The following is a 27,759-nucleotide window of genomic DNA, read 5'->3' as shown; positions in this document are numbered from 1 at the left end:
ACTCAGTTGTGTTGTTTAGATGCTTCACTGGAAAACAATACAGGAATTCATAGAGACGATGAAAAAACATACAAGGCAAAGTGAGCTTCGTTTAACTGGTCAGATTTTTTTCTTTTAAAAAAAGACTATGCATGTAAGTTTTAGTTGTTGAATTGGTGTAGGTGTTTATATTCGATTTTGCTATATCTCACTCGAAAGATTTTTTCTTATCTCTCACTCGATTTTCTCACTCAAATTTACAGTGCATTTTCTTGTAAATTACAGTGTAATTTATGAAACTTACACTGTAACTTTTGTAAGTTACACTGTAATTTTTGAATCTTCGCATGTAAATTTTAAATTTTGTATTGGATTTGGTCTTTTTCTTGAGGATATGGTAATTTAGTGTCCATTATGGTGTTTCTTAATTGCTTTTTGCTTTTTATTATATCTATCGGATTTTAATCCAAAGATTAAAAATATGTGTGATACAATCATAAAAATCTTTCGAAAGATGTATAGGTACTCCCGTTTATATTTAGGAAAAAGTACGAATAACCCCTCGAACTATCATGGTCGTCCGAATTACCCTTCTAAACCACAAAACCGGACATTCTTCACCCCCAACTATACAAACCGGACAAATTACCCCCCTCGACTCAATCCGAGGTGGTTTTGATATACGTGGCGTACGCGTGGCAGTCCAGTCAGCATTTTTATTTTTTAAAACATAGTGGGGCCCACCTGCCATATAAATATATAATTTCTTTCTCCCCTCTTCCCCTCTCTCTCACTCTCTCTCTCTCCCTGTCTCGACGAACACGGCAGCCCGCGGCGGCTCCAGCGTCGTCGTCGTCGTCGTGGTCCTGCACGGTGGAGCCATCCGAGGTCGCCGTCACCTCCCCTTCTCCACCACCATCCCGGGCCTCAGGTGCAGCGACGGCGGTCTCAGGAGCCATGGCGTCCGCCAGCGGCAGCTCCTCGTCGGCGAGGGGACGGGCCGCCGCTCCTCGTCGCCGTGCCGCACTGTCTCCGTCGCCGCCGTACGTCGCCGTCGCCGCCGGGGTTGGCATGGGACGACACACAGAGCTTCGTGATGCACGCACCGTCGAACACCATTTCGCGGCCGGCGGTGAGCACGTTCCGTCGCTCCCACCTCCACGTCCCGCGCCCCCGCGCGACGGCGTCCACCGTCCACCGCCCGCCCCGTGCGCTGCCTTACGCTGCCGGCCGCCGCGCCTCGCCCGCCACCTGCAGCCGCCTCCACGCCCGCCACCCGCCTCCGCCGCCGCCCACCGCCCGCCGCCGGCCTCGCCTCCGTGCCCGCCAGCCATGGCCTCGGCGCCCGCCTCCGGCCTCGCCTCCGCTCCCGCTGCCCCCAGCCGCCTCCGCTCCCGCCGCCCCCAGCCGCCTTCCCCCGCCCGCCGCCCTCAACCGCATGGCGCCGGCCTCGGCTCCGCGCCCGCCAGCCGCGGCCTCGGCTCCGCGCCCGCCGCCCCCAGCCGCCTCCCCTCCCGCCGCCCCCAGCCCCCCTCAGTCGCCCGCCGTCCGTAGCCGCTGCGCCCGCTTGCCTTTGACCGTGAGAGAGAGAGGAAGAGTGAGGAGAGTGAGAGAGAGAAGAGAGAGAGGGAGAGTGAGAGAGAGCGTATGACAGGTGTGTCCCACAATTTTTTTTATATAGAATGCTGACCGGACTGCCACGCGTACGCCACGTAGACCAAAACCATCTCAGATTGGGTCGAGGGGGGTAATTTGTCCGGTTTATATAGTTGGGGGTGAAGAATGTCCGGTTTTGTGGTTCAGGGGGTAATTCGGACAACCGCGATAGTTCGGGGGGGTAATTCGTACTTTTTCCTTATATTTATGGCTTATTATTTTTTAAGTAGTAGGAGTAGATGATCTACCTGTTGATAACGGCTTAAACGGCCATGCCATATGAATTGCAAAACGGCTTAAAATATAGGGAAATCTCTCAAAGATTCATCCTACAAAAAATCTTTTAAAGAAAAACTTAGTTCCAAAAAAAAATTAAACACCTTTTTTTTTCAAAAGAACCCCTAAGATATGCACGCTCGGTTCTCACAAGATCAATCATCGAACAGATCGACAGTAAACCTGGCAAATCACATCGGGTCTCGATCCGCGGATAGGGCGGGTATGTACTTGTGCTTGTGCGCGAGGCTTTTCTTGCGGTCGTAAGAAAATCCCGTATAAACAAAGCTTAGCTACTCACGTCCCCGTCGCGTTTAACGAACAAGGATCGTTCGGCTGCTTGCGCGCGGCGGGACGATCGACATCGTCGCGTCCTCGTCACCCCGCGCCCCGTCGTCTTGCGCGCCACGTCCGTCCGTCCGTCCGTCCGCGGTCCGCACCGCACCGGATCGAGCGTGCGGCTGCGCTTCCTCCCTCCCCCGCGCGCGCTGCGTGGGTGGGCCGGCCGACCAAGCGCGGCGTTTGGGCGTTTTTGGCCCCACGGTGGCTGAGGAGGCGCCTGGTTGAGTTCGGTCCTGTTCAGGGGCGAAGCCAGATCTGAGATTAAGGGGTGTGCGGTAAAGATAAACCATAAGACCGAATAACTAGTCATTTAAAAATAGTCACCGTCAATAACAAACAATACGTAAACTAGTCCTTTAAGAAAAACTTGAATTTTAGCTCTTTAATAATATCATTGAAAATTTAAAACTAGTCTTTATTGCTAAATTCTTTTAATGTAAACTATTAAATAATCTCACAAATAAGTATCATCTATTTTACTTTGAAAAAGATGAGAAATCATAAACTAATTTTATAGATCATGTTTCTTGCTAATATTTTTAGACTTGCTAACTAACCAAACTGATAATATTTTCAAGCTACACAAAATAAACTAGATAAATACTTATCTTAGCTAACTTAATATAGAGTAAAAACATGAGGGTGTAGTGGTGGTAGTGTTTGGATAGGGGGGTGTTGGCACCCTTTGGCACCCCCCTTACCTTCGCCACTGGTCCTGTTTAGGGAGCTTCTTCCGGCTGCAGTTTTTCTCAAAATTGCTTCTGTTAGAAGCTGCCCTAAACAGTCCACAACTTCTGAGAACATGTAGTTACATATTTTGAAAAATGAACTAAGAAGCCAGAAGCTGGAGAAGCTGGGTTTCAGAGCTTTTCCAGATTCTCAGAAGCTGGCTACCAAACAGCTACTTCTCAAAATCTAAAGCTCCCCCAAATAGAGCCATCATTTCCTCTGATCCCTCTGATACACAAAGCAGAATAATTTATTAGCATATGATTAATTAATTACTCTCTCCGTTTTATATAATACTTCCTCCATTTCAAAATATAAGGCATAACCACCCCTAACTTAAAGACCAAGAAAATAATTATTATCATCTTATAGTTTGGATCATCCTAATAAATACAATGCATGCATCCAATAGAATTAGAGAACATAAGAGTGGAGGATTTAAAAAGTAATAATTTAATGGAGAAGGGGTTATAGTTAATTGCCTACATGCATGCATGCCTTATATTATGGAACATTTAGAAAAAGTGGTTGTGTCTTATATTATGGAATGAAGGGAGTAAGTTGTTTGACTTTTTTTTATTTAAACCTTTTTAAGTTTGATAAGATTTTGTCAGTGTTACGGATAAGATATACTCTCTATCCTTAGATGCATGTTGTATACTGATGCGGTATACCCGCGCGTGTACGAATAGTTTTCGTATACGTTAAGGAAATCTATCACGTGATAGATATGGTATCTACGGATGGAAGGAATTCTACTCGGACGAGACTGGGTCTTTACCATATCGTGAGGGGTCCGATATCTCCGAGTCCTACTTGGAGATCAACTGACCCACGGTATATAAAGAACCTCTGGGCAGGATCTAAGGCATCGAATATCACTGCTAACACACCCACCACAGCCTACGGAGTCGGAGCGTGCAGGAGCCAAGTCGCCGTGAGATCTAGTCGGACCAACTCGACTACGGTCTCGTCGGTATCATCGAGTTCTGCTATTCCCTGTGTAATATGTGGTTTCCATCATATAATCCCATATCAACTGGATTAGGGCTATTACCTACCAAGAGGCCTGAACCAGTATAATCATTGTCTTTTATTTGCTTGATGTCGTACTATGTAGATCCTCGTACCAACGGACCCCAATATCCTCTATATCCGGTCTACGTGTATCCACCGTCAACAGATTTATTGTATTAAAAGTATTACTATATTTTGCTACAAACTTAATTAAACCTAAAGTACTTTGACAAGTAATATGGAAAGGACGGAGTTATAGCTATTCTTTTAAAACAAAATTGGATTAATATGAATTTTTAAAGCAACTTTCATATAGAATTCTTTTTGAAAATATACCATTTAATAATTTAAAAATATGTGCGTGAAAACAAGACAGGTGGGTTGGAAAAGGAAGGAAACGAACTCAGCTGGCAGCGTTTGCGTAATTGCGTTGTTGCGCATGTGACCATGTGGAGTACTGGAGTTTGATGTGGGGTACGGAGCCAAAGTTTTCGGGCAAATTATGAGATTGGAGTGATGATGTATCATTGATAATTTGATAAGTGTGTGCTTTGAAAGTACGGAGGCCGCCCTCGGCCAGCAGTTCAGTACTTTGATAGGGGGTCCGGGTAGACTGGATGCACATGTGCAATGCGTGGCGAAAAGTTGACGGTCCATTCTAGTTGGGCAAAAGTTTTAAAACTTTGGATTTATATGTCCAAGCAAGGGGCTTGATCGGTATAGCTGGCTTCGGCTGCAACTGTTGGAGTATCAATAATGTATTATTTTTGAGTTGGAGTTGTCGCAGTGCTGCCGCTATGCAGCCGGAGCAAAGCTGGACCGATCAGGCCCAATAACTCAGGCCGTGTTTAGTTCTAATTTTTTTCTTCAAACTTTCAACTTTTTCATCACATCAAAATTTTCTTACACATAAACTTTCAACTTTTTCGTCACATTATTTCAATTTTAACCAAACTTTCAATTTTAGCGTGAACTAAACACACCCCATTCTAGTTGACACATCGAAAATTTCAAAAAAAAAATAATTAACTTAGTTGTCACTGGACATTTCGAGACCTGCCCTTACAATTGCCAACCCATTTTTGTACCTAACTCCTATAGATTTCAACAAGAGAAACGACTTCTCTGTCGGGCATTGATTTCGCTCTAGACTCACGTACTCTCTTTGCCCTTATCTGCACCTCGCGTTGCCTTCGGCTGATGCGTTGCTGACAGTGAAGTGGTCCGTCCTCGCGACTTCCTCCAGCTCCAGCAACATCACCCATGAGGGGGTTGGTGAATAATCAAGACGTACTAGCATATATACGATGATCATCATGATCCAGAAAGCAACCCAATTATAGGCCTATAAATTTCACAATTGATATATCGATATCTCCCTGTCCTCTTCCCAGCGCCCGTACTCCACGGTCTAGTACACTCTACACGCCACTGTCCCTTTCACTATTTCAAGTGTGTTTCGTCACCCACGACAAAGCATGCATCAGCTGCCTAAAGAACGGCACACACAACAATGGGAAAAAAATATCAGACGCGATGGAAGCGATGATAAAGAATAACAGAAACGAACGAAAGGGCGGGGGAAAAAACCGCGTGAGCCGCCGGTGCGGGAGCCGTGGGATTGCAGCGAATTCGGGGGCAAATCATGCGTGCGCGCGCGGCCGCGAGCGTACAACGGTGGATCCGCCGGGGCCACCGTGGCGCGCGCGCGAGACCGCGAGCGGCCGAGAGAAAGGCTGTGTTTAGTTCAAGATAAAATTGGAAGATTGATTGAAATTGAAACGATGTGATGAAAAAGTTAGAAATTTGTGTGTGTAAAAATTTTAATGTAACGAAAAAGTTAAGAGTTTGAAGAAAAACTTCGAAACTAAACACGGCCAAAGTGAGAAAAATCGCCCACCACCACCCCCCGCGCGGCGGCCACCGCACATGGGCTGCGTGACGCATGATTTTGTCGCGGACGGCGCCACGACCACCCCCGCCCACGCGCGCGATCCATCGGTCCATGCCCCCACGCAACCACTCGTCTCGTCTACTCTCGCGTCGCGGCGGGACCGGGCTACTGCTGCTCAGTACCACTCACCGTTGTTGCGCCGTGGCCCGCGGCGCCGTCCACCTCGATCGCGCTCGCGCCCCCGTGGATGCGAGACTGTGAGCGCCGAGCGAGCGGTGGACTGATGCGAACAAACACCGAGCAAGCGTACAAATCGAAGGAGCTAAACGCAAAGTAGGCAACGCGGCTGATTTTGTTATGGGGTGACTTACGTAGTTTCCATTCTTCGATGTTTTCGAAGGATAGCAGGATTGGCTATAGCTGATAGAGTGATATGATAGAACGATTCCATGGTTAGTCCTGCAGACACATCTCAAGAAGCTCGAAGGATAGATTAGGATGCGATGACAAAGCGCGCACGACGGCACAAGACATGGAGCAAGTTCAAGATAGTTGGGCCTGTCTTTGTCGGGCTAAAGTCAAAATTTGAAGCCCAGTAAGTCGCTGCGATCAACAGATGATGTGTTGGGCCAGAGGCTAGCCGCCCATCTTCAAATATTGGAATAAGTTCACCGCAGGTCCCACAACTTAACAGCCAAATTTTTTGAGGTCCCTTATCACAAAATCATAAATCTCCACCCCTAAACTATACAAAACCGTTCACTCAAGGTCCCTAGGCAGTGTATATGGGTGGTTTCGCTGACGTGGCATCCTAGTCAACAAAAAATTAAAAAAAAGCACATGAGACCCACATGTCAGCATCACGTTTTTTTTTCTTCTCCTTCTCTTCTCTTTTCTCTCTTCCCTCTTCTCTTCTTCAGTGAGGGAGGGCGGCGGCGGGCGGAGCGGCGTGCTTCCGCTGCGCGCTGTTCGGCCTCGCGGGGCCCAGCCTGGTGGGGCCCACGTGGGCCCCACATGTCATCTCCCTCACCACGCCGCAGCATGCCGACGAATGAGGAGCTGAAGGCGCTTCCATCTCAGCGCTGGGCCGATTTTGCCGTGGGCGACTGCCGCCCAACGTTGCCTTCCGCCAGTGCTCTAGCTAAAGGTGCACACAGCGCAGCGTCGACGACGAGCACCCGTTCCAGTAGGGGGGAGGAGGAGGAGGCTGCGCGCGTACCGCGCCGCGCTGGAGCGCCATTTCGGCTAGTCTCCGGCGTTCATCACGTCAGCGTTCGAGGAGCAAGGGCGGTGCGGCGTCGATGATGGCTCGCTGGACGCGACCGTGGCGGGAGTGTGATCTCTCCTCAAGGAGGCCATCCATGTCGTCAGCTGTGCGTTCGAGGAGAGGACGAGATGGGGTAAAGAGGTCGCAGCTTCGCCGATGATCACTTCGCCTTCCGCTCCCATGGATCACAGGAAAAATTCTCCATGATGATGTTGATGTCGTTGTTCTCGTGCAGATTGGATGGATGTACGGCGGCGGCGTGGTGACAGGGTTCCGGATGCATGCGCGCGGGTGGTCGTCGGCGTACTGCTCACCGGCGAGGCTGGCGTTTAGGAGCTACACGCGGGCCAACCCCACGGACGTCCTCACGAGGGCGTCGCGGTGAGCGGTGGTGGCCATGGGGATCCTGCTGAGCAGGCGGCACAGCCCCGCCTGGGCCGGCTAGGGCGGTGGGGACTCCTGCAGCGGCTGGGCTACGTGACCCGCGTCGCCTACCCGCTCGCCTCCCTCCTGCTCACCGTCTACTGCGTGCTCCCGGCCGTCTGCCTCCTCACCGGTAAGTCCACGTTCCCCGGCGACGTGAACTACTACGACGGCGTCCTCCTCATCCTGCTGCTCTTCTCCGTGGCCACGTCGGTCGTGCTCGAGCTGAGGTGGAGCTGCGTGCCGCTACGGGCATGGTGGTCGGACGAGAAGCTCTAGACGCACACTCTCCAGCCGACAGCAACGACGAGGACTCCGGCGGCAGCGGCGGATCTCGTGTCCCGTGGCCGGGGCAGGGACGGGAGCAGCAGCAGCAGGGAGAAGAGAGAAAGGAGAAGAAAATAAGATATGTAGCTGACATGTGGGCCCCATGTGCTTTGTTTAAATTGTTTTTGCTGGCTAGAATGCCACGTCAGCAGCGAAACCACCCATATATACTGCCTAGGACCTTGAGTGAACGGTTTTATATAGTTTAGGGGTGGAGATTTCTGGTTTTGTGGTTAAGGGACCTCAAAAAATCTCGCTGTTAAGTTGAGGGACCTCCAGTGAACTTATTCCTCAAATATTTGCCAGATCCAAAAAAAAAAAAAGGACCTTGGAAGATCTGAAACAAAGGATTATATGAAAATATGTCTTTGTAAAACTTTCAAATATAATTATAACTACAGTATACTTATATTGTAACTATATTATAATTTTATTATAGTAACTTATATGTTACTTTAAAAAAGTGTGGTTGTCTGGTTGATGAGCAACTAACGTTAGTGTACTTGAGGTCGCTTGTTCGAATCTTGCCTCTCTGGCCCAATAGCCTTACCTGATTACTGGGCTCGAACCTAAAGCCCAGTGCAGATTTCATAAGACTTCCAAATTTATTAAAGAAGATGTCACAAAGTGACATAGGTTGAAATCTCGCTGTGATGAAATAGTTTCGCAACATAGTTTAATAATTAAACGCTATGAGTAGAATATGAAACCACGAATTGAAACTGAATTTTTTTTATAATAGTTCACCGAGGGAAGAGTTTCCCCACCTGTATTTTTAATTTCAAAGTGAGACACAATCCGAAGTTCATTACAAATTGAGAGTTCGGAGGTTGGAAGAAAATAGTTCTTTCCAAATCATATATTACTTATATAATTCATCTCTATAAAGTGTAGTTAATGTTATTTCTCTCTTCTCTCATTAAGTCACAGCACCCCTAATTACTTCTAAACCTTGAATGATAGATCTATGGTTTAAATTGTCTCTTCTTTCTTCTATATTCCATCATAAAAACATGCAATCTCAATTATTTTTAGGCTCAAAATTATATTAAATTGTCTTAATTTTGATAATAAAATTAGATTTAATTTGTACATATTGTATAACTTAATTTTCTATAACAACGTGACGGGTATTCATATATTTGAACCTACGAATCTATCCTCGAAACCGGAGTCGCTCTAGCGAAATAGTGGCATCCTCAATACATCTCACTAGTATTCTATGTAACGGTCGAAATACCACGTCATGGCGATGGTTCCAGAGGTTTCAAAAGCAGATAAGATAGAAGATCCGGTCGTGCTTCACCGGAATTTGTAGTGGAGGTAAAAGATCAGCCAAGTCTTGACCGTCGTGATGTTGATCTAAACATTAAGCCACGTCCAGAAATCAATTGCAAATGGGCATCAGGAAACCAATCATGACCTGTCCTCTAAAAAAGCGAATGATTTCTCTAGAAAAGAAACCAAATAGAAAAAACAAAAAAAAGGAAAACAAAAATCATAACTAACTATTTAAAAATATAATGAAGCGTTTTTGTTTTTTTTACTATATGACATGACACGAGTAATTTGCTAATGCCTCAATAATAGCTGTATTTCTAGAATTCAAATTTGTCTCAAAATAGTTGTAACAACATAGTACTAATTGTCTCATCAATCACTCATAATTCAAATTTATTTCTATTTTACCCTCAAATACCCTCCCACTCTTACCTATATATACCATAAATGAGGGGTGCCATATTCTTTCATCCCAAACATTAATATACGATAAACAATCTATTGTTACAATTATTTTAGGACAAGGGTAATATACTACTCTCTTATTTCCAAATTAATCATCATATAATGAAATTTAAAATTTCACAAATTGATCATCGTATAATCGTATGGACACGGATTTCATCAGAATACAATTAATGCAGCATGGGAGAATGCATGCATGGTGTCTTAATTGATATGGTTTAGATTATTCATGGTCTTTGTGCATAAATATATGATGATCAATTTGGAAAGTATGAAGTAGTTTAAGAGGAAAAATGTTGATGAGGGTGTTAGCGGATAGGTCTGTAAACTCATTTATATAGTACAAAAGCGGATTATATTTGTACTATAATAGGGTTCGCGAGCGTGTACACTTGCACCCTTAGAGCAAGTATAATGGTGACCTTTAAGTCTATATAAGCTCTCATGCAAGAGCTAGCTTAATACAAGCTCCAAGACAAATATCTACTATTATAAGAATTGAAGTTGCTTTTGCCGGTATTTTGGTACGTCACCCGTATTTGAGTCGGTTTTTAAGTTCGTTCACTTTTAGAAATACAGATCCGTGTTTGAGTCGGATTTTAAATTCATTTGATTTTGGAAATACAAAAGGGATCGTATAAGAAATCTCTTTAAAATAACTCGCATGCTAACTTGAGATGAAAGTCAGACTCCTAATTACAGCTCATGATTTTCTAAAAAAAATCCAAGTGAATTCCCACAGTAAATTTCATCCTAGCTAAACCGTATAACAATAATAAGATTAAAATAGCATTCACCTGTTGCAACGCACGAGTATATTTTCTAGTACATTTAATATATATAAGTGAGAGATAGAGAGAGCAGAAGAAAATTATAGTCAATATTGTAGCTAATCTATTATATATATTGGCTTTAAGATAAGATAATATTACCTCCATATTTTAATGTATGAGGCCGTTGATTTTTTTTCCAACATTTGACCATTCATTTTATTCAAAAAAATTTATGTAATTATCATTTATTTTATTATGACTTGATTTATCATCAAATATTCTTTAAGCATGACATAAATATTTTCATATTTGCACAAAAATTTTGAATAAAACGAGTGGTCAAACGTTAGTCGAAAAATCAACGGCGTCATATATTAAAATACGAATACGAAGGGAGTAGTAGGAAGTGAGCTCTACTGTTATTATCCTTGCTATTTGCTGCTGATATTGTATTATTGTTTGTCCAGTAGGGGAAAAAAACCGAAAACTAACCATGATGTTGCCCCGATCCAGTTACGGACCAAAGCACCGAGCCGGCCCACTCCATCCGACGGCCAGGATCGTCCCGACCCGAATCGCTGGTAACCCTCGTGGTGGTCGCGTCGGCACTACACCTCCTCGCCCCTCCACCGCCTCCGCCTCCCCCCCCCCCCCCCCCACCCCTTTCCTCTTCCTCGCGACGAAAACCTAGCCGCCGAAAAATCCGCCATGGCTCGCCGCGCCCGCGACGACGACGACGACGACGAGGTGGAGGAGGAGGACGAGGAGGAGGCGTACGACCTCGAGGACGAGGAGGAGGAGGAGGACGACGAGGACGACTACGAGGCGGAGGCGAGGGGCGGGGGCAAGGCCTCCCGCTCCTCCTCCTCCCGCGGCGGCGGTGGCGGGGGAGGCGGGGGGAGGAAGCGGTCGCGGGAGGACAACTTCATTGACGACTCCGCCATCGAGGACGACGAGGAGGATGACGACGACGACGACGGCGGGGGCCGCCCGAAGAAGAAGGGCGGCGGCGGCGGGGTGCGCGGGTTCTTCGACGAGGAGGCGCAGGTGGATGAGGACGAGGAGGAGGAGGACGACGGCGAGGGCGAGGACGGTGAGTTTGCTTTCGCGCTGTTGGATTTCCTTCCGCGATGCTTTTGCTACGAGGAACTTGTGTCATTTTTTGCGAGATCTGAACCTAATTGGGTTGGTTTCGGCAGCTGGATTTTGGGGATAACTGAGAAATTAGCAATTTTTAAGCCACTTTATACTCCAAGTAGTATAGGATCCATAGTTGGTTTTTACTCTGTATGCATGATTCAGCAGTTAGTGGATAGTGCAGAGAAATTTCGAGGGAACGGGATTCAATGGATACGTGGATTGGGTATAGAAACTATAAAGCAGAAAACAAAGTTAGTTTCTACCCCTTATGTTAATATGGACTTAGTTAGGTTTACTTGTGCTCGTAGACGATGAGTTGTGACTCAGTGATGGTGGTTTGTTAGCTAACAGGTAATTTACTGATCAAGATGCTGAATTAGCTGCATTTTTGTCCTGGATTGTTGGAAATTAGTGCTCCGTACATAAACTCCGTACATGAACTGCTGGCAGCTGCAGGCAATTTTAACTCTTAAAGATCGATTTGATTTCATTGGATGAGTGTATCGGAGCAGATTAAGTGTTTTGTTTCATTGCATCTACTACTAGTGGTATTCTTTTGATTACTTGCTAGAAGTGGATGAACATTTTAGAAGTTCAGACAATGAAGTTGATTGATCTGCCATGGTGTACTGCTTCTCGAGGATTGTAGGATCTTTTGTATTTATGTAATAAAAATATAAAAGGAAATTTGTGCAGAATTCTGGTGATGGCGACTCATGGCAGCAGTACAAATTTGACACTATTTTCCCCCTGTAATTGGTCCGCTGTTTGGAAGTTGCGGTTCACCTAGTCCCGTACGAGTTAGTTTACTACGACATCCATCCCAAAATATAAGGGATCCTGGCTATGTATCTGGACAAATAGGAGGTAATAAATGAGAAAATCAAGGCTGTTTCTCTAATGCCTTTATCTCTCCTTTGTTTCCTTTTTTTCTTCAGATTTCATCAATGATGCTGGGGCCGACCTTCCAGACGAGGATGTCGTTAGGGGCTCAAGGCATCGTTCAATACCTATGAGGGATGAAGAAGAGGATATTGATGAAATTGAAAGACAAGTAAGGGAGAGATATGCAAGATCTACTCATATTGAGTATGGAGAAGAAGCTGCTGAAGTAGAACAGCAAGCTCTCTTGCCATCGGTGAAGGATCCAAAGCTATGGATGGTGAAATGTGCGGTAGGGTCATTCTGTAGCTTACTTGACCTTCTGCTACCTTATTCTAGTTGCAAATATGCCAACTTTACTAATATGGAATTTTTTTCTTCAGATTGGGCACGAGAGGGAGACAGCAATTTGTCTAATGCAAAAGTTCATTGATAGATCAGATCTCCAGATAAAGTCAGTTGTTGCGCTAGACCATCTAAAGAATTATATTTATGTTGAAGCGGAGAAGGAGGCCCATGTCAAGGAGGTACGCATATGTTCAACATTTTATATTATTCCAAAGTGCATCCCTACTAAACATGGTTTATGCAGGCTTGCAAAGGTCTACGAAACATTTACGCTTCAGCAAAAATAACATTAGTTCCTATAAAAGAAATGGCAGATGTCCTCTCTGTGGAGAGCAAATCTGTTGATCTTTCTAGGGACGCTTGGGTTCGAATGAAGCTGGGTATATATAAAGGTGACCTTGCTAAGGTACAGTCTTCTTTTTTTGATATCCTTTCGAAATACTGACACTATTCTTGGCATGTATTTTCCAAAAACTGACAATAATATTTTTGCAGGTTGTCGATGTTGACAATGTGCGCCAAAGGGTTACTGTGAAGCTGATCCCTAGAATAGATTTACAAGCTTTGGCTAGTAAACTGGTATGTTACAAAGTTATGTTTCTGAAAATCGTGTGCTGTTTTCGTTTAATGCTTATGTCCTAGTTAGCCTGGATATTTGATGATTTATGCACATTGAGTTTGTTTGATCTTTTGAGCTTGCTGTTTTATTGATCGTTTGACTATATGTTCTGAACAATGCATGTTATAAAGTGAGATGTTATACTTTCAGGAAGGGAGGGAGGCTGTGAAGAAGAAAGCATTTGTCCCACCACCACGTTTCTTTAATATTGATGAGGCCAGGTGTTCTTTTTCACCCCTGTCATAACATCTTGTATTATTTTCCTTGTTTTTATTATTGGTTGCTAACTCTGCTGCAATCAGGGAGATGCACATTCGTGTGGAACGGAGGAGGGATAAAGACTCTGGGGAGTACTTTGAGATGATTGATGGCTTAATGTTCAAAGATGGCTTCTTATACAAAACTGTCTCAATAAAATCAATCAGCACACAGAATATTCAGCCATCATTCGATGAACTGGAGAAGTTCAGAAAACCTGGTGATGACATGAATGGGGATATGTCTAGCTTGTCTACGCTTTTTGCTAATAGGAAAAAGGGGCACTTTATGAAGGGTGATGCTGTCATTGTTATCAAAGGTGATCTGAAAAATTTGGAGGGTTGGGTTGAGAAAGTAGAGGATGAGACTGTTCACATCAGACCAAAAATATCTGATCTACCGGTAATTCCTTGCAACTTCACACATCAATGTTACTTGCAATTTTCTTGGAATGTATGGCTTATAGTTCTGTCTGATTAATCAATTAATTAGTTTTTTGTACTTACAGAAAACGTTAGCCTTCAATGAGAAAGAGCTTTGCAAGTATTTTAAACCCGGAGATCATGTTAAAGTGGTATCAGGTGTTCAAGAAGGTGCAACAGGCATGGTTGTTAAAGTGGAAGGGCATGTCTTGATAATTTTATCTGACACGACAAAAGAACATGTGAGCCTTTTCATTCCAGATTAATGATGATCTAATAGGAAATACCCACATGATATGTAGGATATAGTATATTTTAACTTTGAACTCATGATAACCGCAGATACGTGTGTTTGCGGACCATGTTGTGGAGAGCTCTGAGATCACAACGGGAATAACCAGAATTGGTGATTATGAGCTGCATGATCTTGTTCTTTTGGAGTAAGTCACCTTTCTAAATGATGATAACCATAGCTTAACTACACTATGCACCCTAATTTCTTCTAAATGCTTTTCAGCAACTTGTCATTTGGGGTTATTATAAGGGTGGAAACTGAGGCATTTCAGGTAAGTGTTGTTTTAAGTTTCGTTGTCACATTGAATTCCAGAAAATATATTGACCCATGTATATCTTTAGGTTCTGAAAGGAGTACCGGATAGACCAGAAGTTGTCCTAGTAAAATTAAGAGAAATAAAAAGCAAGATTGATCGCCGAACATCCGCAAAAGATCGGTCCAACAATATGATTTCATCTAAGGATGTTGTCCGAGTAGTTGAGGGAGCATGCAAGGTGTGTTCCATTTCACATTTATTGATGTTCTGTTTTTTAACATGACTATGTAATTGTAATACTTGTATTTATATTCTTACTGAATTAGGGAAAACAAGGACCAGTGGAACACATACATAAGGGGATATTATTTATCTATGATAGACACCACCTCGAGCATGCAGGCTTTATTTGTGCAAAAGCACAGTCCTGTCTTCTTGTTGGTGGATCAGCTGGTGGACGTCGTGGAAATGTTTGTACTGGACCAATATTAATCTTGGCCACTCATGCTGAGCCTTTTTTCTTTGCTTACTTTCAATTTGTTTTTGTTTTTTTTGGGCAGGGTATGGATACGTCAGATCCAAGGCTTGGTGCTTTGAGATCTCCAGCAAGCATTTTGCAATCACCGGGAAGGCTGCCCCCAAGAGGACCTCATATGAACTGTATAAACTTCTTTCGCCCAAACTTTCTTGCTCCTTTTGCCTGGTCATGATGCGATTCAGCAATCAACATGTTTTAAGCTGCTCTTGCTTTAGCTAGACAATAGCTTAACCAACTTGGTATAGTAATATAGACTTCTCCTTTAAAGCAGTTGGTGGAAGGTTTGGAGGAGGTGGTCGTGGTGGCAGAGGGCATGATGCATTGGTGGGCAAATGTATTAAAATTAAATCTGGTCCTTACAAGGGGTACCGTGGCCGTGTTAAAGAGGTGACTGGCGTGCTTGTGCGTGTGGAGCTTGATTCGTTAATGAAGATTGTGACAGGTAAACAATATTATTATTATTTTATGTTATCAGATTTCTCATGTATTGATAGCCTAACATCACTATCAAAACACAGTTAAAAGAGATGATATTGCTGATACACCTACTGTTGCAACACCATTCCGGTAATCCTCACTCTTATTGCATTTGGCGTGAACTGTTCAATTTTATTTGCTGACATGGGTTGTATTGCCAGTGAACCTCGTTATCCGTTGGGTGGTGAAACTCCAATGCACCCATCTCGAACACCGCTTCATCCTTACCAGACACCAATGCGGGACCCTGGAGGTTTGTTTGACTTTATCCTCATATTCAACTGTTTAGCCATTGCGTTTGAATTCATATTGTCACCACAATTCATTTGTGAGCTCCTCTTTCCTATAATTGCAATGCCCAGCTATATAGTTCAATGATTAATCATTGAGAGGATACAATCGAATTGTTTATTACTGCTTCTGGGCTGTTTATTTTAGAATACAATCAATTTCATCCAATCCAATAAATCAGACCATACAAGGATTCATTTTGCACCCCATGCTTGTCATTGCGGACAACTAATCCTCAGCAAGATGAGGAAGTGTGGCTAATTTAGTTTTACCTAGTCAAGTGAGCAATGTCCATTGCATTTGAGTTGCTATTATGAACAAATATAACACAGCAGGCACGGGCATGATCTTGTGGATGGAAAGCTAAGGTTTCATCTTTTTTGTTACAAGTTACCTCTGAACAGAGACTTGCATGCAAAGCCAATGCTGCGGAATCTGTGCTTTTCATTAGCACCTCTCATTCTCTCTTTTTTGTTTGGGTCCTTCTGCATTCTTCCATTAATTTCTTTCTATGGTGACAAGTTCTTCTGTTCTGTTCTCTACAGCAACCCCAATACACGATGGCATGCGGACTCCTATGCGTCGTGGCTGGGCTCCTATGAGTCCTCCGAGGTTGTACAGCTTATCTATATCTGATGTTCTGATCCATGGATGTTTCTGGTTTCGCTTGGCAGAATAAATAGCTTTCACCATGTTGCTTTTTATATTCCATACTTAATAGTTCCCACTCACTCTTAATGTTGGTCATGTCTTTTTGGTGATTTACCAGGGATAACTGGGAAGAAGGAAATCCTGCTACTTGGGGAAGCAGTCCAGCTTACCAGGTTAGGTGTTTGTGGTCCAGTTAATTCATTTTTTAGCACCCGTTTGGATCAGACCTATAAAGCTTGTATTTGTGTTGTAAAATTTTCAGCCAGGAACTCCACCAGCTCGGCCATATGAAGCACCCACACCTGGATCAGGGTGGGCAAATACGCCAGGAGTTAGCTATAATGACGCTCCAACTCCCAGGGAGAGCAACTACGGTAGTGAAACATATTCTGTTTTTATTTACCATATACTGATACATATCATGCTATAATGCATCAACGTTTCTGTTCTAATACTGTTTTTCTACTGTCTCTTAGGAAATGCTCCAAGCCCATATGTGCCTTCCACTCCTGTAGGTCAACCAATGACACCGAATTCTGCCTCGTACCTTCCTGGTACACCTGGTGGTCAACCGATGACTCCAGGCAATGTTGGAATGGACATAATGTCGCCTATAATAGGTGTGGTGTCATTTCTACTGTTGCATCCATAAAGCTCCTATGTATTGTGCTGCTATCTGCGTAACACAGAAGCAGGCACGAGTACATCTAATTACATGTCAAAATGTCTGCAGGTGGTGAAGGTGAAGGTAACTGGCTGTTGCCAGATGTTTTGGTTAATGTGTTGAGGGCAGGCGATGATGGTCCTGGTGTGGTGAGGGAAGTTCTTGCGGTATGTATTTGGGCTCTTCACAATTTCTCTGCAATTCTTGCTGTCTCCTGAGCTGATGATTGATGCCACTGGGCAATCTAAACTTGCAGGATGGATCTTGTCGCGTCGCCCTTGGGTCATCAGGTAATGGTGAGATCGTGACGGTTCTTCCAACCGAGCTCGAGGTTATTCGGCCAAAGAAGAGCGACAAGATCAAGATAATGAACGGCAATTTCCGTGGATACTCTGGAAAGCTCATAGGTATAGATGGTTCCGACGGCATTGTGAAGCTTGATGACACATACGAAGTCAAGATCTTAGATATGGTGATTTTGGCCAAACTGGCGAGTTGAGATGGATGTATATTTTGTACGAGTCCATCGTATAGCCAAATGTTTGTAACAGATACCCTTTGTAGTCAATAAAACGTTTTGTTATTTATTCCATTATTTAGTTGTATCCAGATTTTGACATCGAAAGAAAACTTGCCTTAAGAAAACCGTCTGTCTGCTATCCCAGTTATCTCGTTACTCTTCTCATCATCACAGCAAAAATGCCAAAAAAGTATAACCAACTACTCACTCCATTGACTTTTTTAAATATGTTTGATCATTCGTCTTATTTGAAATATTTAAGTAATTAATTCTTTTCTATCATTTGATTCATTGTTAAATATACTTATATGTATACATATAATATTACATATTTTACAAAAGATTTTTTAATAAGACGAACGGTTAAACATGTGCTAAAAAATCAAGTACTCCATAATCTAAGAAATAGCGAAGGATATAACTACAAATGAATCTGAAATGAATCTGTCTTTTTCTTGATATCATTACAGATGAATCTGAATTTGTCATGGCGTAATTTAGTTGTATCTCATGATCTTTACACAAGCATAAAGCTTCCTATCGACTATGCCACCAACTGTAAACTATCACCGAACTGAATCGATTGATCCATAGTACATGCCAAGAACTAATCGAGCATTATTTTCATCATCACGTAATCAAGTGAGAAAAAAAAAGTAAAAATTAAGCCGAGATGTCGCGGCCTGTACTGTGCTCTTGTCCTCCTCCTCGTTGTCTTCTTCCTCCGATCAGGTGACGTCCTGCTTGCACTGCTGGAAAACCTGCAGAATGTTGCGGTACGGGCTCCTCGACGACGACGACGACGACGACGAGGGCTGCTGCTGCTGCTGCGGCGAGGCGGTGGCGGCGCGCTGGCGCTTGCTGCTCGACGGCCGGGACTCCGGGCTCCGCGCCGCCTCCACCGCCTCCGCGTCCCGCAGCGCTTGCTCCGCCGCGTCCTTCCGCAGCGCCTCCATGAACGACTCCTTCACCAACCCGTCGATCTGATCAAAAGCACCACCACCCCCCGCTTGAGACGAGATCCAATCGCACAAGAAAACGCAGGTGAAGAATCCAGCGATGGATGGGGACTCACCGTGAGCGGGCAGAACTCCGGCATGGGCCACGCGACGGGGCCGGCGTCGTCGGGCGGCTCCGGCAGCGCCTCCACCTCCTCCCCGCCGACATCACCCTCCTCCTCCGCCGCCGCCGCCGCCGCCTCAACCTTGTCCTGCACGCGCCAACACCACCACACACACACAGATCAGGAACACCGAAAAACTCCAGATGGAAAGAGCGGAGATGATCTGGGGGGGGCTTCCCCGATCTATCTCAAGTAGTAGTACCATGAATCTCGCGGCGATCTCCACCATCTTTCCCCCCCTTTTGATCTCCTCGTCTCCTCCTGCTTTCCTTTTTGGCTCGAAAACGCTCGATCGACGCGGTTTGGAACTTTTCGGCCGCTTTCGTGCGCGACGGATTTGAAATCGGGTGAGGGCGTGAAAAGCGGAGGTTCCGTTCGTTTTTTATGGATCTCGGCGAAGATAATTCGGGAAAAAGGCAACGGCTACTTTTTGGTTGTACGAGTACTGGTTCCGGTAGGTCTTTGGTTAACCTGCCTGCGAGCTTTTCGAGGTAGATCCGATTTGGGGGTACAGACGAATTTGAGGCAGGCTCCGTAGCCATCTGAATTTGAGGCCTCCTGAGAATAAGAAAAAGTTGAGGAATTCAGCTTCTGTTTTATTAAAAAAATATTTTCTGAATTATATATACAACTATATATTCGTATAATCCGAATGAAAATCTGAACTATTTTGAAGGAGTTTGTCATAGCTAGAGATTATAATAAAAGCTGCAGCTATCAGAAACTCCTTTAAACATACCTGAGTTACGGTTGGTACAATTTTGAAGACCCTCTTGGCATTGGAACAAGGCTAAAACAACTTATATTAAAATAGATTTATTTCCTTTACATATTTTAAAATATGTTTTCTAAAATAATATTCTAACGCATTGCTAAAACATTTGTTTTGAAACTACTTCCCCATTTTAAAATATAGGGAGCAAATAATTTTTTATATGTTTTGTAATACAAGACGTGCAAGCACGTATTCAATTAACTAGCATATCTCCTTTCCTTTTTTTTAAAAAAATACGTCACCCTCAAGATTTATATGGATTCTATTTATTAGGGTGATCGAAACAAGAAGTTAATAATTTTTTTTGTGTTTGTGCGTCTTATATTTTGGAATGGAGGGAGTATTTGCTAAGTTTATTTCTTAAAAAATAATTTATTCCTATAATTAAATCAATAATCCGCTCAAAAATATAAATCAAATAGAGCCTTATATTTTGGATCATAGAATAGATAATGGTTGGTTTGAGAAAAAAAATCAGTTTTGGAAGTATGGTGATGTTATTTTTCTTGTTATTCATTGCAGATATCTCAAAATGTAAGGTAAAGAAGTTGAGGACATATCCGGTGAAAATGAGCTAAGTATGAGAAACTCGTGAAAATCATACCTAAAAGTTTCATAAATTCATGAAAAAAATAGTAGATAGGTGTAGATATGAAATACATTCTCACCAAATCTCAACTTCAAATTCAACTTAATTTAAGAGGAAAAAAAACAAATTTATGATGAATAGTGTCATGTTACTATTTACCTAAAATTTGTCTTTTTTGTTACTCCTAAATGAAGTTGAGTTTGAACTTGAGATTTGGTGAGAATGCATTTCATATCTACACATATCTCTAGTATTTTTTTTCATGAATTTATAAAACTTTTATGTATGATTTTCACGAGTTTCCAACACTTAGCTCGTTTTCATCGGATATGTCCAAAAAAGTTACCTGTATGTATACTATGAGGAATTGGACGAGCCAAGTCTGTGCTTGGAAGCTTTACCGGCTGAGGTAACCCTGCTACTTGATTGAGCTCTAGTTCCACCTTCACCTTTGTGTACTAAATTGACGCTGCCCCATGAAGACCACCTCACCATCACCATCCCTAGTATCATCACATTGTCGAGCTCCACCTTCACCTCCCTCAGTATCATTATATCAACGAGCTCCACCTTCGCACTCTCCTCCGCAAGCTCCCCTGGTCGTTAGAAGTGGAGGTTCGGGAAGATCGAGGAGGGGTCGCTGGTTTGAGGAGCGTTGCTCCTAGTTCAAGCTACATGGGAGAGGGAGCTGCTCATGGAAGGGGCTCGAGCTCGGCGGTGGATGTGTGGTAGAAATGGACTCATTGATAGCCCCACGAGAGAGTTAAGCTAAACTAGTTTGATGCTTCTTAGGAAAAATTTATGCAGTTGTGCAGTAGCCAGTAGAGATGGATTAGTGTTAATTAAAGAAGTGTTTTCAAAAGTAGGGATTGACTATTATCAAAGAAGTGCGCAATAGAGATGGAATTGTGTTAAAGAAGTGTTTTCAAAAGTAGAGATAGACTAATGTCAAAGAAATGTTTTCAAAGAGTTTTGACCAAAAATATATTTAACTTAATAGTTAAAAAAGATGAACTAGTATTAAAGAAATGTTTTCAAAAGTAGAGATGGACTATTATCAAAGAAGTGCGCAATAGAGATGGAATTGTGTTAAAGAAGTGTTTTCAAAAGTAGAGATAGACTAATGTCAAATAAATGTTTTCAAAGAGTTTTGACCGAAAAATATATTTAACTTAATAGTTAAAAAAATGAACTAGTATTAAAGAAATATTTTCAAAAGTAGAGATAGACTAGTGTCGAAGTCAAAATGTTTTGACCAAAAAATATTTATAACTTTGTAGTTTTTTATTTTTTTAAAGGAATAAGTTCACTTTGACTCCCTTAAATAGTGACTGAATCTAATTTGTATCCCTAAACTACACCAGATATCTCGACCCCCAACTCTTAAAACCGAAGCAACTTGACTCCCTCAGTGGTTTTGGAGGACGGTTTTGTTGACGTGGCGCCTACGTGGCGGTATTGACTTGGTCTGTATTCCACGTGGCGCTTAGGTGTCATTACAATTAAAAAATAGTGTAGGACCCATTTGTCATTCACATAAAATAAAATTATGGGGCCCACCGTGGGGCCTTCTCTCTCCCTTATCTCTCTTTCTCTCCCCTCCCTCAAGTTCCTTCTCGGTCCTCACCGCTCCCTTCTCCCTCTTCCATCTCTTTCCCGTGGCGGGCGGCGAGGGCCAGAGCGGCGGCGGGCAAGCGGAGACGCAGGCGTGGTGGTGATGATCGCGTGCGCGCCGGCGGGCGGGACGTGGTGGACGACCTCCCGCCGCGGGGGAAGGCAAGGTGCTCGTCAAGGTGTCCGCCGCCGGCGTCAACCGCGCCGACACGGTGCAGCACCAGGGCCGGTACCCCGCTCCGCCCAGCGCGTTCCCTTACTCGCTCGGCCCCATCCTCGCGCTCGGCCCCAACGTCCCCTCCCGCTGAGCCGTCGGCGACTAGGTGACTTGGTGATTGCCGTTGCTGCCGTTTGGATTAGGTTAATTGATTGGGAGATTTGTTGTTCCTTTTCAGGTTTGTGCGCTGCTCAGCGGTGGCAAGTATGCAGAGAAGGTGGTGGTGCTAGCGGGGCAGCTGCTCTTGGTGCCGGAGGGGGTGTCTCTGACGGACGCCGCCGGCTTGCTTGAGGTGGCCTGCACCATTTGGTCGACTGCTTGGCGAATTGTTCTCGTAAGATAACTTCTCTTTTTCTTCTATACTCAAGGACTTTATGATTCATTCCTGAGCACGGTGTATCCTCGATGTTTGCAGATCCATTGTGGATCGAGTGGAATTGGTACATTTTACTATACAGATTGCAAAGCAACTTGGAATTAAGGTTTTTGTTACTGCAGGTTTGTTCAGTAGGACAAAAACAGTACGAGTATATAATAGGATGTTGCAGAGATTGCTCAAGTAATGATGTTAAACTATGTGTTAAACACCACAGCCACGCCCGAGTCTTTGCTTGCCCGTCGCCGCTCCGACCCACGCCGCCCGCCGCGGGAGAGAGGGAGGAAGGAGAAGGGAGCGGCGAGGAGGGAGAAGGAACAGGAGGGAGGGGAGAGAAAGAGAGATGATGGGGAGGGAGAAAGCCCCATGGTGGGTCCCACAATTTTTGTTTAATGTGAATGACAAATGGGTCCCACACATTTTCTAATTCTAATGTCATCTAAGTGTCACGTCAACGCCACATGGAACGAAGACCAGGTCAATACCACCACGTAGGTGCCATGTCAGCGAAACCGCCCTTCAAAACCACCGAGGGAGTTAAATTGCTCCGGTTTTAATAGTTGAGGGGTCGAGATATCCGGTATTGTGGTTTAGGGATATGAATCAGATTCAGTCACTAGTTAAGGGAGTGAAAATAAACTTATTCCTTTTTTTAAAAAAAGAGTTGGCTTAGTCGTCAGTCGAGGAGAATCCATGCTCCACCCACCGGTGGAACCCCACAAACTTCGGGCTACGAGTTGGGCTTTTACCCCAAACCCACCCAGCCGGTAGGCTGGGCCGTGAGGGCCAAATCTAACTTCCGTGTTCTCTTCAAACTTTAGCAGCAGAAATGCTAATTTCTTCCTCCCCTTCTCTTCTCTTTTATTTAGCTGAGAGTAGAGGGGAAGCTACTTGGGGTCGTGAGTACCCCCGTTTTGGCATGGACTCCTGACTCCTCTGCCCGGCTAAGCAACAGCCGTATACCAACCCTTTACCCTCCCAAAGCTGGAGTTACAGGCGCACGCAACTGAGCCCGGCGAGCTGCTAGGCACGGAAGCACGTATTTGTGCTGCTGCGCGCCAAGTTCGATTAGCGGTACGGTACTAATGGCCTTAGCACGTAAGTTTTTTTTTTTTTGGTTCCGTTTCTCAGTTGCCTCGCACCTATGGCAGTCAACTTGTGGCCTTAGCACGCAAGTTTTTCTTTTTCTTGTTGCTGACTTGCATGCACAGGTCGCGGTACAAACATTGCTTTTTTTTTCTCTTTCGCATTGGTTCATCTCTCGTACTTTTCTGAAAATTCGTTCATGTTCGGTAATTTCACTTTCGATCAAAACAACCCTCCCCGCACTCCCCTCCTCCACCCCCCCCCAAAAAAAAAAAGAAAGAAAGAAAAGAAAAAAAAATCTGTTCATTATAGCGACAAGGACTCAACTAGTTGTAGCCTCCCCTATATGCAAATAGTAAAACATAAGAAGGGTATATGTGCAGTAATTAATCAAAACAAGAATAACTTAATGCCGAAGTGAAACTAACTTAATTGGTCAGGTTCCTTGTGGCGGAATCAACTAACCCGGGTTTAAGTCCTGGACGATATGTGGGCTCGCATTTACGACTAATTGTTTTTTTCGTGATAGGCGAGGCGACCAGGGTTCAAGTCCTGGACGACATGTATGCTCATATTTACGGATAATTATTTTTTCAGTGGTAGGCGAGACGCCCATAGTGACTTCGTCAATCTTTTTTCAGTGGTAGGCGAGGAGCCCAGGATTCAAGTCCTAGACGACATGTGTGCTCACATTTACGGATAATTGTTTTTTTCAATAGTAGGCGAGACGCCCACAGTGACTTCGTCAATCTCAAATCTTTCGGAGATGTTTATAGGGGTAGGGTGTGTGTGCTACATATACTTTAATCAAACTAAAATAAAACTACATATACAAAACTACAGATACTTTAATCAAACTATCGCAAAACTACATATATATTATGTTGTATCACAAAATTATAGATTTAACGTCAAATTTATGTGTGCGCCTTCATAAGGATGAGTGTATTCCTGCGTTTGTACCGTGTATAAATTTTACAAAACTACAGATACTTTAATCAAACTATCGTAAAATTACATATATCAAACTACAGATACTTTAGTAAAACTATCGCAAAACTACATATGTAGTGTTTTGTATCACAAAACTATAGTTTTGGCGTCAAATTTATCACAAAAATTATAGTTTTGAGATAGAGTATCACAAAACTAAAGATATGGTTGTTATGTGGGTTCCACGGACTAAAGCTATATTTCATTGCCACGTAAGCTCATTTTTTTTTGGGAGGGGGTTGTAAATCTGTCGGTTTGAAGAGTCGAGGGGGGAGAAATGTTTGGTACTGTAGTCTAGGAGATGAATCAAACTCACACGATAGTTCATGGAGGTAATTTAAATTTTTCCTTACCTTATTTACATGGTGTGCTTTTGAATTAAAAGTGAGGTTATGGGTGAAAGGGCCTGTAGCCTAGTGGTTACAAGAGCCTCAGAGCAAGTTCAATAGTATAGCCCAATACTAGCTCCAATTCATCTATAGCCAATTCATATAATAGTTGCTTACTATGCTATTAGTATATGGTCCCACCTGTCATACACACACTGTGTCTTGGAGTCCGTGCTCGCTGCTCTTCTCTCTCATCTTTTATCTTATTAAAATATGTTTATAGCTAGCTAATAGCCTACTATTGTACCTGCTCTCAGTAGTACCTTAGGTCCTGGGTTCTACTCCCCATGGGAGCGATGGATTGCCGGCCTAGTCTTCGAAGATGCTCATAGGGGTAGGCTAGATTGCGACTAATTTGTGAGACAAATTTTTTAAGGCTAATTGCTCCATGATTTGACTATGTGGTGCTACAGTAAACATTTGCTAATGACGGATTAATCAGGCTTAATAAATTTGTCTCGTGGTTTAATGGAGGATTTTGTAATTAGTTTTTTTAGTACCCAAACACCTCATACAACACTCTATACAACACCCGATGTGACACTCTAAAACTTTACCCATCTTATATCTAAACACCCCCATAGTTGGCAGGGGAGCGCGTTCTGCGGGGGCACGATCCTGGTGATTGGGATGGCATCATGGCAGTCGCCGTTGAGGAATCGTGTCCGCGTCAACTAGGCCAACGTGCCCATGAAGGATAAAGGGAAGAAGATAAAAGAAAATGCTGCTCAGTCGTTGTTCGCAACGCCAAACACTTGTGTTTTATCTGCGATTGCTGTCCAAACTCGCGTGTGTGTTGCAGGTTCCGCTGCTGGGTTTCACTAACAGACGTGTGTTAAGGAGTACTCCTATACATCCATAGTGTGTGTGATGTGATGTACATGAGTAGTGCTATGCACGTGCGTTTCCACGAGAAATATTCATGGTTTTTGTAATTAGATTAACTTATAATGAACGTAAAAAGGCAAAAAGTAGTTGTGCACGTGTGTTTTCACGTATTCGAAAAATATTCTTTGGTTTTACAAGTAAATTGCATTGGTGGTACACAAACTTGTTAGATGGGTGCAATTTAGTATATAAACTTGTAAAATATTCGTTTCAGTACACGAACTTGTCTAGTTTGTGCGAACGAGGACCAAAATAACTTGACAATGTTAATTTTATGAAGCGATGTTGATTAGGATGTGGCGTGCATTGAGTATGCATAGAACATCCAATATTTGTAAATTTGGTCTCTATTTTATTTTTCACCATGGAAATGATGAATTTCATATATTTCTAACATTTATACTATTGCTCGTTTTTTAAATCTTTTTCTACTATCACTATATTCTATTCTATTTTTATTAAAGAGGTGTATGTCTAATAGCAACCTTCTCATATATATGCCCTAAATCAACAATATTAGCAATATAGTGTCATTTTCGCCTTCCTCCGCACGCACCAGATAAGTTTATACACCAAAACAAGCATTTTACAAGTTTGTGCACTAGATTGTACCCACCTGACAAGTTCGTGTACCGGCGATGCAATGTATTCATTAGATTAACTTATTATTATTAACGCAAAAAAAACTTACTTAGTGTGGGTATGTGGTTGGCAGCAAGGCAACGACGAACTATTTACCGGTTGCCGTAGCTGACTCGGCTCGGAATTGGCTTGCTGTGTTACCACGAGGGACATTCGGTTCCTGGGCTAAGCTTCGCGACCACTTCATCATCAACTTTCAAGGTACCTTTTAGTATTTCACCAATTAACTTATTATTAACGCAAAAGGCAAAAAAAATTACAATTAGATTAACAAAAAAAACTTGTTTTAAGAGTTGTACTTGGTGGTTTTAAGAGGCAAAGCGGGAAACACAAACACCACAACACGACCTTGGCAACAAACATCATATGAAACGGGCTCGGCTTGGGTTGCCCCATATGCCTTATTAACCCCACACCGTAGATTTCTTCAGGTCGAGAAATATTGTTTGTTTTTACAAGTAAATTGTATTGGTGGTACACAAACTTGTTAGATGGGTGCAATTTAGTATATAAACTTGTAAAATATTCGTTTCAGTACATGAACTTGTCTAGTTTGTGCGAACGAGGACCAAAATAACTTGACAATGTTAATTTTATGAAGTGATGTTGATTAGGATATGGCGTGCATACGTTTAGTGAGTATGCATAGAACATCCAATATTTATAAATTTGGTCTCTACTTTATTCTTCACCATGGAAATGATGAATTTCATATATTTCTAACATTTATACTATTGCTCGTTTTTTAAATCTTTTTCTACTATCACTATATTATATTCTATTTTTATTGAAGAGGTGTATGTCTAATAGCAACCTTCTCATATATATGCCCTAAATCAATAAGATTAGCAATGTAGTGTCATTTTCGCCTTCCTTCGCACGCACCAGACAAGTTTATACACCAAAACAAGCATTTTACAAGTTCGTGCACTAGATTGTACCCACCTGACAAGTTCGTGTACCGGCGATGCAATGTACTCATTAGATTAACTTATTATTATTAACGCAAAAAAAAACTTGTTTTTTTTACTTAGTGTGGGTATGTGGTTGGCAGCAAGGCAACGACGAACTATTTACCGGTTGCCGTAGCTGACTCGGCTCGGAATTGGCTTGCTGGGTTACCACGAGGGACATTCGGTTCCTGGGCCAAGCTTTGCGACCACTTCATCATCAACTTGCAAGGTACCTTTATTATTTCACCAATTAACTTATTATTAACGCAAAAGGCAAAAAAAAACAATTAGATTAACACGAAAAAACTTGTTTTAAGAGTTGTA

The 27,759-nt window shown here is 43.3% G+C and overlaps 2 protein-coding genes and 1 non-coding gene across 4 annotated transcripts; 2 read left to right on the top strand and 1 right to left on the bottom strand.

The window, feature by feature from the left end:
- Positions 1 to 11,105: 11,105 nt before the first annotated feature.
- Positions 11,106 to 17,865, top strand: LOC4340446 (putative transcription elongation factor SPT5 homolog 1). The gene is made up of 22 exons (XM_015788355.2): positions 11,106 to 11,522; positions 12,508 to 12,743; positions 12,835 to 12,978; positions 13,044 to 13,205; positions 13,295 to 13,378; positions 13,569 to 13,639; positions 13,721 to 14,078; positions 14,185 to 14,340; positions 14,441 to 14,538; positions 14,616 to 14,664; positions 14,735 to 14,887; positions 14,976 to 15,119; positions 15,210 to 15,309; positions 15,459 to 15,629; positions 15,706 to 15,754; positions 15,826 to 15,917; positions 16,501 to 16,567; positions 16,725 to 16,779; positions 16,869 to 16,980; positions 17,083 to 17,226; positions 17,340 to 17,437; positions 17,527 to 17,865. Exons 1-22 carry the CDS (start codon positions 11,138 to 11,140, stop codon positions 17,767 to 17,769), a joined length of 3,171 nt encoding a protein of 1,056 aa, XP_015643841.1. The 5' UTR covers positions 11,106 to 11,137; the 3' UTR covers positions 17,770 to 17,865.
- Positions 17,866 to 18,208: 343 nt separating this feature from the next.
- LOC9267282 (uncharacterized) lies at positions 18,209 to 19,268 on the bottom strand. The gene is made up of 3 exons (XM_015787131.3): positions 19,116 to 19,268; positions 18,866 to 19,000; positions 18,209 to 18,773 (listed from the first exon to the last, which is right to left on the bottom strand). The coding sequence occupies exons 1-3, from the start codon at positions 19,140 to 19,142 to the stop codon at positions 18,519 to 18,521; spliced, it is 417 nt and encodes a 138-aa protein (XP_015642617.1). The 5' UTR covers positions 19,143 to 19,268; the 3' UTR covers positions 18,209 to 18,518.
- Positions 19,269 to 21,905: 2,637 nt separating this feature from the next.
- On the top strand, positions 21,906 to 23,011 carry LOC107277555 (uncharacterized). Of its 2 annotated transcripts, XR_010742176.1 has the most exons (4): positions 21,906 to 22,214; positions 22,287 to 22,442; positions 22,524 to 22,606; positions 22,702 to 23,011. It is a non-coding gene; the product is annotated as an uncharacterized protein (transcript). The 2 variants fall into 2 exon arrangements; XR_001546665.3 differs by lacking the exon at positions 22,702 to 23,011 and having other exon boundaries at positions 22,524 to 22,667.
- Positions 23,012 to 27,759: the final 4,748 nt, after the last annotated feature.

The sequence above is a fragment of the Oryza sativa genome, chromosome 6 (genome assembly GCF_034140825.1).
Source record: "Oryza sativa Japonica Group chromosome 6, ASM3414082v1".
NCBI lineage: Eukaryota > Viridiplantae > Streptophyta > Magnoliopsida > Poales > Poaceae > Oryza > Oryza sativa.
This window is presented reverse-complemented; position numbering and strand designations above follow the sequence as displayed.

Coding starts and splice junctions, on each gene's coding strand:
- LOC9267282 (XM_015787131.3), bottom strand. CDS start 19,142: ATGGTGGAGATCGCCGCGAGATTCATG. Junction 19,001..19,115: donor AGATCGCCGCGAGATTCATG/GTACTACTACTT, acceptor TGGCGCGTGCAG/GACAAGGTTGAGGCGGCGGC. Junction 18,774..18,865: donor CGGAGTTCTGCCCGCTCACG/GTGAGTCCCCAT, acceptor GCTTTTGATCAG/ATCGACGGGTTGGTGAAGGA.
- LOC4340446 (XM_015788355.2), top strand. CDS start 11,138: ATGGCTCGCCGCGCCCGCGACGACGACGACGACGACGAGGTGGAGGAG. Junction 15,630..15,705: donor GTTAATGAAGATTGTGACAG/GTAAACAATATT, acceptor ATCAAAACACAG/TTAAAAGAGATGATATTGCT. Junction 17,227..17,339: donor CATAATGTCGCCTATAATAG/GTGTGGTGTCAT, acceptor AAATGTCTGCAG/GTGGTGAAGGTGAAGGTAAC.